Source organism: Python bivittatus, unplaced genomic scaffold (genome assembly GCF_059951505.1).
Source record: "Python bivittatus isolate LINGU-HERP-01145 unplaced genomic scaffold, Pbiv_v1 ctg000440_np1212, whole genome shotgun sequence".
In the NCBI taxonomy this organism is placed as follows: Eukaryota; Metazoa; Chordata; class Lepidosauria; order Squamata; family Pythonidae; genus Python; species Python bivittatus.
The window spans coordinates 2414774-2425548 of record NW_028277063.1 but is presented as its reverse complement, the minus strand read 5'-3'; the positions used below and the strand labels follow the sequence as shown (position 1 = coordinate 2425548).

Genomic DNA, 10775 nt, shown 5'->3' with positions numbered 1-10775 from the left:
GTGAGGGAAGTTGAAAACGGAGAGAGGGAGGGCTTGGGAATGAGGGCTTTTGACGGAGTTGTGGGTCTTCCAGAGAACCCTACCCTACTCTACTCTGCTCTACTCTGAAAAGGGAAAACGCGAAGGCGGGGACACCGAGTAAAGGCAAGGTCCAATGCACACTTAGTCGCGTGTGTAGAGCAGAGAGGCGCAGGGTGGCACCGGGCGTTGCTGAAGGCAGGAAAGTGGGGAGGGCGGCGAATGGCCCATAGAGTGGAAGAGGGAGTGGGGGATCAACTTGGTGGAGACAGTGAGTAGCCATGAGGTAGATCTGGAAGACTGGGGGGCGGTGGGGGGTGGCAGCTGAAAGTAAGTGAGGCTCCTAAGGAGCTGTCCATGGTAGAAAGTAGATCTGGGAGAGGGGTGGAAGTGGGAGAAGAAATGCGTGAAAGCAAAGGGTTTGTGGGAGTGAATTCAACCCCAGGAGTTGGGGAACAGCCAACTCAAGAGGTTTTGGTGCTTGGATGGCGCTGAGTGATCTGAGATATGTACTATGCCCAGGCAATGGTTATGGGGCTGGCTGGTAGAGAAGACAGATAGAGGAAAGAGAAAATTGACGTGGCTATGGAAAGGTATGCATAAAGAGAAGGGAATCAATAAGACCCATTCAGTGTGGGATTTAGACAGGAAAGATTTGAGCCACTGGAGGGGTAGAGAAAAGCATCTATCTTAGGATGGAAAACATGCACAGAGGTTGGACTCACACAAACCCCAACCAACCCAAGAAAAGGGATAATGGGAGTGGAGGAGACTATATTGAGGACCACAGGTCCCCACCTTTGTGTCAGGTGGTTTCTCTAATAAGAAGAAGCTGTTCCAATATAGAATCAAGTGCTTTTTCTGTGACCAGTGACTCTGTCACCTGTTCCCCATCCACAGATGATAAAAATTAATCTGGTTTTAGAAAACTTGCATAACTTAATAATCAAACACGTCCTGTTCCTTTTGTAAGAGAGACCTGTTGAAATGTCATCAGTTTTTTCTATGAAGTAATGTGGCTTTATTGTTAGGAATCTCTTTCCAAGCATGAATTATAGTTGCCTCAGAGGATTAAACAGGTGAGTGAAAAATACATAATTGGTATCTATTCAGGTCAGGTATGTATACCTGACCATAAATTGGTCAGGTATAATTGGAGAAGTCAGACAAAGATGGAGGCATTATTCTGAGGAACTGCCTCAGATTAAAGGAGGGCAAGATGATTGAAGTACTGGGTCTGGGCATGACTTTTATCCTCTAGTTTATGGGAACAATAATAACACTGCTCAAGATGTGATGTAATGGCATCAGGGGTTTAAAAGACCAAGAGAATTAGCGCTGGGACCATTGCATCTGCCGGTGACATCAGCAGCGTGTGCATTCAACAGACAGGAAACCAGGCCAGGCCATCAAGCTGAACCAAACTGTAGGTTCTCAGGAAGAGCAACGGGCTGCAAATGTTGGTGATGACAGACATAAATTGGTCGGGCGTAATTGGAGAAGTCAGACAAAGATGGAGGCATTATTCTCTCTCTGTTTGATGAGCAGTCAAAATGTTTAGAGGAACAAGTCAGGTGTTTCTTTTATATGAGCATGTTTAACTAAATAATGGAAAGAGACATTTGTACCACCGTGCCATGTGTCACTCTTCTTGTCAGTGTGCCAGCCAATTAATACAAAATAAATAACGGGGTAGCAGTTGCTTGTGTGTGCTGGTGACGCTGCTTGTAAGACAATCAGTAAGTCGGTATGACTTGTTATGCACAGAGGTTTTCCCTGTCTGAGGGTTCGAATGAATTTGGAGAATTGTGCCAGTCAGAGAATCAGTTATGGTATTCATGTTCCAGCATCACAAAACTGGTGTTTGTATGTTAATTATATAGTGTGTCAGGAAAAAGCTGGAGTATGGCGGCTGGAGACATGCACTATATCATTAATTGTTGTAGCAATCGTGGGCTTTTTTCTGTTTGTTTTTTGTTTGTTTTGCCTCCCTGAGATTTACAAAGTGGTGCATGCATGTGTAAGGAGATGAAGCATGAAGCACCAAGTTGTAGGTATAGGAGCACCAATACGGTCTTGTATCTGGTATCTTTGAAAAGATTATTTTTCTAATGTTGAATTCATATGGAGTGATCCTCTATGAATGTGTACTCAGAAGGAAGCTCACTGAGTTCAATAGGATTTATTTCCAGGCAGGTGTGTATACAGCACGTTCCCCATCTTGGCATCCTCTAGACGTGTTTGGGTTGCCACATTCAGAATTCCCAGGCAGAATTCTTTCGGTATGGGGATGGATTGAACAGGGTGGGTTGAAACTCTACCATGTTAGCTTAAACTCTTCATTTGGTTCACATGTTGCATTAACCCATAACATGCTTTATGTTGTGGAATGTATTTTGTTAATGAGTAATTGTGGTTTGCAAGCCATTACTTATGACTTAGTGTGTTGTGCAAACCTAGACAGTTTATTTAATAAGCCATGGTTAACTAAACCTAGCTAAGTACAATATAAAAAATAGATTCTGAGTTTAAAATTACTTAAAGATGACTTCAACAGCTGCCTGAAATAGCCTCACCCCTGTGCCTACTCCACAATTCATTATTAACTCACAGTTCATGTATTCCATATTGGATCAATGTCTGCTTTTGTACTGCCCATCCTTTGCCCAGCTGTGATTCTGTAACCTGGTGCTTTCCCTCTCCCCTCTCTGTTTTGATCAGATGTAAACGGCCCTTGTTATAATTCCTTATTATCTGAATCACTCTTTGTTACACTGCCTATTATGGGCATTGTAGGAGGAGCTGTGGTGGCAAAAAATCTGGAATCTGGTCGCACCTTTTCCGGTGAACAAATTGTATTAAAAGGCATAAGTTTCTGATAAAGCTTATGCCTTTTAATACAAGTTGTTAATTGGAAAAGGTGCGACCAGATTCCAGATTTTTTGTGTTCTTGGTCATTTGACTCAGTGATTTCGTCCCATCTGAATTAATATGTTCTATAACAGATATACAAGGCAGTAACTATACAGTACTGGAGCTAAGTACCTCTGGGCAGGGGTGGAGAAATCCATCCATTTTGATTTGCTACTCATTTTCCGTCATTTGTTTTTTTATGTCCCATTTCCACACCACTTTGAGATGAGTAAAACTTGAAGAGACAGTCTTTTTTTCTAATGTGCACTTTTTTGAGCATGATTTTGCCTTAGGCATACTTTTTCAAGGAATTTTTCTCTTGTATAATATTTATCTATATAAATTTAATCAATACTATTTTATTAACTCTTCCCTTTTATTTATACATTTTGACATGTATTTTTAAAATTGAACAATGGCGATTTTTTATGAACAACTGAGTTTTGCTTTGCATTTTGGTTTGAAAGTAAATTTGCATTGAAAGGTGAACTGATTTCTCATTTCTCCCTTAGACTAAGAGGCTGGATGAATATTAGTTTGAATTACTGAAGGAAGACACTATTTACATGCAATTAATAATATGTACTGTTGTACTTCCACATATTCATCTGAGTCACAGCTCCTAATCTTGATTTACAATTAACTATTTTATGTATGATGAGAGTCAATTTTGGGGCTATAAACTAGATGTCTGGCAGTTCTTGTGGGGAATACCCCAACAGATATGCTAATTATAACTTGCTTATATTTCTTTTATTTAACAATAGCCACATAAAAGGGTTCATAAAATTACACAGCGTTTTACCATTTTAAAAACAAAATGTATGTGCCAATAATGAAATAACAAATAAACTTTAAAGGTAGAAAATTGGCAATAATGTATCTGGAGTAGGGCTAACAAGAGTGAAGAAGGCATAATGATGATCACTTTCTGCAAAGTCTTAACTCACTTTTGAAAAGACATTTGGGAAGAAGCTAGTTGTGCTATCTAAAGAGTTTCCGGTAAATCTGGCCTTCCAATGAAAAGCATTTACTTCTACTGGAAGTGAATCAAACCACTTTGTAGGATCTGAAGAGCAAGGCTGGGGTGGAGGGGGAATTATTTTCTTATAGAAGGAATGGTTTCCAGGGACAATTTGAATTCTAGCAATTAGGGAGCTGAGAGGGAGGATCCAGTATTGAACTGAGCTGAGAAACTAATCAGCAATTTATGCAGACTTCTCAAATGGATGATGGGTGAGACCATTAAATTGCTTCCATTAGCCTGCCACACTTTAGCCTAGATGAAGTTCCTGAACTGCCTTTAGCAGCAGCATCATAAAAAGTGCATTACAACAGTCGAATCTGGAAGACACCAGTGCCTGAATTACAGTGGTCTGCAGATGAATAGAAGCCAAATTGCTCACACTGAGCAAGGCGAGTCATAATGCAAGGCCAGCTCACATGTGAGAGTTTTAGAAACACATTTTAAGAAACAAATCACATATTCAATGTACTCCTGAGAAGGGCACCCGTGAATGCCTCAAACCTGTTTTTAAATAGGTATCAAGAATGGCCACTGAGCAGGGAGTTGGGTCTGGAGATGTCCCTGGCAAGTGTGAACGTGATGGGAAGTTCCACCTCAGCTCCCTCTTCATTTGTGGACAGGAAGGGGGTACAGAAGTACTGAACCTGGAAAGGTAACAAGAGGAATTGGAGGCATTTAGAGTTTAACACAGCAGGGGCACCCTCCTCTCCATGAGTGCCCACCTGATAGTTTTATACCCTCAGCATTTTATACCCTTAATGCAAGAGATTCTGTTAGGTCTCAAAAATGCACTCAAAAATGAAAATGAAGGTGGGGGTGTGTGTGGATTGTGTGACTATTGATCCTTGGTGAATAGCAGTGCAACCGCAACAGTTCTTGTGAACTATGAATTAATAGTTCCTTCCCCAGCCTGGTGTTGCCAGAGCTCATGTTTACTGACAATGTTAGAAGTTATAAGCCAAAATATCAGGATGTCAGTTGGGGAGGAATGCTGTAAGTTTTAAAAATTGACTTTTTAAAAAAAATCTTAGTATACTATTTCTTAACAGTTGTCCTTTACTTTGTATATGCCTAAACATAATGTAAGGGTAGAGGGTTTTATGTTTGCTTATCTTAAAGTATTAATTTTCAATGCATTCCAATGTTGCCATTTATGTATTATGAAGTCCTGCTGATCTTGAAAAGCAAGCACAACCTGGTTAATATTTGGATGGGGGATCACTAAGAAATCTCAGGGCTGCAAAGTAGATGAGTAGGTAAAAAAGCATCTGGGAGAAAAACAACAGAACCCACTTCCATAGATTTGCCTAGAACAAAGGTAGAGGCGTTCATGAAGTCACCACGTGTCCATCTCAATGTGAGGGAGTCTTTTCATTAAATCTTGTCTTCCAAGCATGGAATTGCTCTTTGCTTCCCTTCCTCTCATCCACTATTCAACTCTGAAATGGCTTAATGTTGGCATACTTACCTTCAATGACATTACCCGGCGTAAGCCCCCTCAAGAACCCCTCAAAGTCAACTTCCATGCCTTAAAAGTTAAGCTGACAATTTGAAATTTTGTCTAGTTTCAGATTAGTACTACACTTAAATCTCAGTGCTGATCTTTTTTCAGATGGTCTTGGAGATCACAGTGGGGCAAACAGTCAGGGTTCACTTGATGTCTGGAACTCAGCTGTCCTTCTGACAGTCATTCCAGAAACCCATATGCCACTGAGAATGATGTGAAAGATGGTGGATGGGAATATGAGGCTACGTTGGTAGGAAAGAGTCCTTGGGCTGGATCCCCATGCTTCATCTATATGTTAACATTTTTAGCTGTTATTTAAAAGATCAGCCCAAGCTGGGAGAAAGCCCTGTGCAGAGGAAGGGCATTCTGCACAAGTTCAGAGGAATATGTATACAATCTATGCATTACTAAACATTTATTATTTATTTACCATGTGTGTATTTATTATAGAAATCCAAATGAATTTATATTTAATATGCATACACAGAATGTCAGTGTGCCAGTATCTGCTCTATGTGATGAAGTTTTTCCAAGTACTATGGAACAATTAAAGACAATTTTAAAAAAGCAACTAAGGTCTAACACCAGTTTTGGATTTATTATTCTAAACATAATAAAAACCATCATTTCCAAAATGCAAACTTCTGCCCAAGATGTATCTGATATGAAAGCTTAATCAAATTATTCTCCAGGAAATAGAGCAGGGGTGGAAATTGCACCTTCTGTAATTATATATTTATGAATGAAAAATCCCAAGATTCACCAACTGGCACTAGTTTGGAATTTGGAAGCCACGAAAGTTGTTCTGACTGCTGGAACTGAATAAACCTCACATCAGTCCAATCACCCCCCTTTCTTCATTTCAGCAGCATATTTTAGTGGTATAAACATCTTCCTGTTATTATTGCTGAAAAACAATTGGAAGTCAAACCTCTTCCTTGAAATCATGTTGAGTTCTATCGCTAGGACTGAATGTACCTTCATTCCTACCCTAGAAAACCAGCCACATACAGAGGAGGCAATGCTCTTTTCTTGCAGTATGAAGGGATCAAAGTGATTGCAAACACTGCTCAGCTAATAACCATTTCCATATCCAACTTCTTATTATCCAAGTATCACTTAAGGAATTCTAAAGGCTCCTTGAAGATCTTGTGGCCTCAGGTTGAAAAACATGGGAAGAGTATCTCTATTATTTCCTATTTTCCTCATGGGAATTCAGACATAGAGAGCATGCTCTGGGGTTGATGCAATCCAAGGTACCACCTTGTTCAACATTACTGAACTCAAGCCTCCTCTAATTCTCCCCAAACCAGATCTTTGCCTGTCATGTCAGATGATGTTGAGAAGAACGAGGCTCCTCCAGAGCCGGAGCAAAAACAAGATGGAAAAGAGGAGCAAGAAGCAGAGCCAAAAGCAGAGCTGGAGCCACAGCCAGAGCCACAGCCACAGCCAGAGCCACAGCCACAGCCAGAGCAGCAGCCACAGCTAGACTCCCCGCCACATAGCCCCCCAGCACCAGAGGTCCCTGCATCATCCATGCTGGTGACTGTGACAATTGAAGAGGAGACTGTGGGGGGCCCACAACTGAATGGGGATCCCCTGGGCCTGAGGGCCGGCTCAGCTGAGGAATTAGGGACCACCCCAGCCCCTCCTACTAGCCCCCCAGCGCGGTCCAAGTCGGCATCGTTGAATGACCTGAAGCCCCAGAACAGCATCAATGGTGGCCCACGGGCTGTCGTGAGGAGTAGCTTGTCTGGGTCTCAGGTGCATCTCGCGGGAAAAGCAGGATCTCCGCGGGCCAGTCTGAGTCGGCAAGCCTCAGCAACTGGATCGGCAGCTGGGGAGGCTGGGGAGAAACCCAGAGACTACATATTCATTGCTGCTCTCTCCTGCTTTTGCCCCATCTGGCCGATCAACATTGTTGCCTTTGTGTACTCAGTTATGGTAAGTGCCAGGGTGGGTTTGGACAATTAAAAGAGCCACCTGCTATGTTGACCCTGTAAAATGCTTTCCCTGGCATGGTTTAATGCTGCTTCACATACACCCTTTCTATCCAGCCTACCTACTGCTGCACAGACACAAGGAGAACAATATACGTTCTGGAATGGAAATGGAATAGATTGCTCAGACTAGGATGTTTCTGAGAAAGGAGGTCAATCCACATGAAAAAGCAGGCTGGTGCCTCCTCATAAACACACACTTTACCAGCAAGTTTCCTTTAAGCCACACTTTTTTGGGGGGTGGGAAAACCCATACAATTTTTGGCCATGTGGAGTTCTTGGTGCTCTCTGAGCTTGGTTGTTTGCTTACAGACGTTTCATTACCCAATGAAAGCTACTGTATATAAACAGAGAGCAAACCCTGCACTCACCAGCACTGATGGTGTTACCTAGCTGGGTAATGAAATGTCTGCAAGCAAACAACCCAGCTCAGAGAGCACCAAGAACTCCACAGCTCAGCTCTGAGCCACATACATTCTCTTCTATTGGAATTTTTGGCCACTCTTGTCAGTGGAGAGGGAGCTCGTATCTGCTTTGTCAAGAAGAAGGACAATACAAAGTTGTGGCTTGCATAAAATTTGCATGTGCTAATGTATATATGTGTGTATGCACATATGGAAAAAATAAATCTATCATACAAATAATACATGTTCAGCTTAGTGGGCAAGGGTGTGTGCAGGGAGGGGGCCCAAAAGGTCAAGATGGTGCCACAACCATGCAATTAATGCACATAAAAAGGGGGCAGGTTTGGTCACATGGTTTGGTTGATGGTTGCGGCTGCCATCTTTACTTTTTGGAACCCCCCTGGTAGTGAGGATGGGTGGATGATTTATATGCCTGATTGAGAAGCTGTCTAGCTGTTAATATCTCAGCTTCTCCTTCTTATGGGTCTCTAAGCCAAACATGATCTGGGCAGTCTTTCAAACAATGCTTGAGAAAAGGGACTGTTCGCATTTTGCTTTTCAGTGTACCCATTTCCAATTTAATTTTTTAATCAAAATAATCAGATGGGGCAGGAACAGAGTATGGGCCACCACTGCCAACTCCAATATTAGGTTTTCCAGCCATATCAACAAAGCTCCCTCTTGGGAGGCAAGATCACTAGTGGAGTTTTATTTCCTTTGGGTGCCACAGTGCTCCAATATCTCAGGCAGATCTGTTGCTTCAGTTCTCGTCCTTTGAAGAACACGCTAAATCCAGTCTTGCAGCTGGCTTGATCAATTTTCCTCTGGCAATGTTGGAGAGTTTCAGCCAGGGTTGCCGGTGCAGTGTTCAGAGTGCCCACTAACCCCCACAACGAGAGGGGGGAAAGTGTGTTTGGATTTAAGCAGTGGAAATAGTTGAGAGATGCGATTTCTATGCTCAGGTGAGCTCTTAAGAATGTAGAATCATTTTAAAAATCATGTTTCTTTTTACTCCCTCGTCAGTCCCGTAACAGCTTTCAGCAGGGAGACATCGATGGGGCTCGGCGGTTGGGACGAGTGGCAAAACTGCTGAGTGTCGTTGCCCTGGTCGGGGGGTTGCTCATAATTGTGGCCTCTTGTGCCATCAATTTTGGAGGTGAGTATCAAAGAAATCAACACCGGATCTGATGATGATCTCTCTGGAGAGTTGTGATGCTTAGTATTCTAGACCAGGGGTTCTCAGCCTTGGCAATTTTAAAATGTGTGGACTGCAACTCCCAGAATTCCCCAGCCAGCATGCTGGCTGGGGAATTCTGGGAGTTGCAGTCCGCACTTCTTGGTTGAGAAACACTGTTCTAGACTACTTCAGAAGATGATTTCAGAATAGAGACTTCCCTTCCTTAAAATGGTGTCTATATGGATGCTTTTCAGAGTAGAATCTACTGGGGAGGACAAAGCCAAAGGAGGTCTTGTGACCTCTGTGCTGCAACCATCAATGGCTGCTAGTGCTCCCCCAGAGAAATAAACTGCTATAATCATCATCATCATAATACATTTAAGAGTCAGTGTCTGTTGTGGCAGCAAGTTATCCTAGAATTATGACCAAAAAAAATCACTTATCAACAGGCAGCCCACATCTACAAAGTCTGGCCCATGGAAATTGACATTCTTATTAAGACCTCCAGCTGCTCCAAAGCAGCTTCTTTGGGGTCAGTCTCTTTTGGGGAGAGGCCTATGAGCAGACGAGAGCATTGTGGGACTTTGGGGTAACCAGAGAAGATATAACTATCAATATTGTTTATAATAGGTGAACCCCCAGCCTAAGGTTTTGACCGCTGCTGGTGGTAAAAAAGTCAATATTGCAGCCATGGCTTCAAAGCCCCACCCCCTTTTCATGTATCACCGGTGCAATGCATGTAAAAAGGGGAGGGGCTTTGATCATATGGTCACAACTGCCATCTTGGCTTTGTTGACTCTTGGACACCCCTGAAGAGAGCATGACCTCAGACCTTCCCCTGATATTACTTCATTAATCTCCATATTGCTTTTCCTAATGATCTGCTCCTGCATGCTTCAGGCTCCAGTGCACACCAGGTGTGGGGAGGTTGAACTAGGCACGTATGAGATGTTATTTCCTCATGTGTTTCTTGACAAACAGTAAAAATGTCCCTTGTTTTGTTCCCTTTTCCGGTGTTCTTATTCCCCTCTCCCCCAAATCTTTCTCCTTCCCAGTGTTTCAGTGAAGGTGGCCCTTGGCTGCCACTGCACCCCTAGCACCAAAATTTCCATCTTTGGAGCAGGGAGCCAGCATGACTACAGTGCACCCGTCTCTTCTCATCCCACCTGCCCCTCTCCATCCCAGGACCATACAAAGCAAGAGCACAAGGATGGAAACAGTAGAAAGAGAGAAAGAGAGAGAGAGAAGACAAAGGAACACAAATGAAAGAAAACAGAAGAAACAGCTTGCATTATGGTTAAATATCTCCTCTATTGCTGTAGGGATTTCAGTCCCCCAAAGAAACTGGAACCAAAAAAACCCCCCTTCAGATGGAGAAGGAAGGAAAAAGGAGGAGCACGTTTTCCCATGTTCTCTCCCACACGACTTATTTCTCTCTCTCTTTCTCTCTCATTTTCTTTTCATCCATCCAGTCATCTATTCAACCAATGACCTGTCTGCCCATCTTCCATCTACTGCCAAATTTCAACAGCAAATAAAACTCTTTCAATGTTTACAAGAACCTGCTGGAGAAAAGATCTTTTCCCCCCATCCCATATGAAGATAGTGGGGGAGCATGTTTACATGTTTTGCTAGAAACAAATGAAAAGAACCAGCATGGGAAAGAGGAAACTCTGATCTCTCCTCTGTGGTGTTTACAAAAGACAACAAACAGGGATGAGAAGAAGTG

At 42.7% G+C, this 10775-nt stretch overlaps 1 protein-coding gene across 1 annotated transcript; it reads left to right on the top strand.

Annotated features, from left to right (window-relative positions):
* Positions 1-6791: 6791 nt before the first annotated feature.
* PRRT2 (proline rich transmembrane protein 2) lies at positions 6792-10112 on the top strand. Its single transcript, XM_025164151.2, has 3 exons — positions 6792-7409; positions 8893-9025; positions 10102-10112. The coding sequence occupies exons 1-3, from the start codon at positions 6792-6794 to the stop codon at positions 10110-10112; spliced, it is 762 nt and encodes a 253-aa protein (XP_025019919.2).
* The last annotated feature ends 663 nt before the right edge of the window (positions 10113-10775 follow it).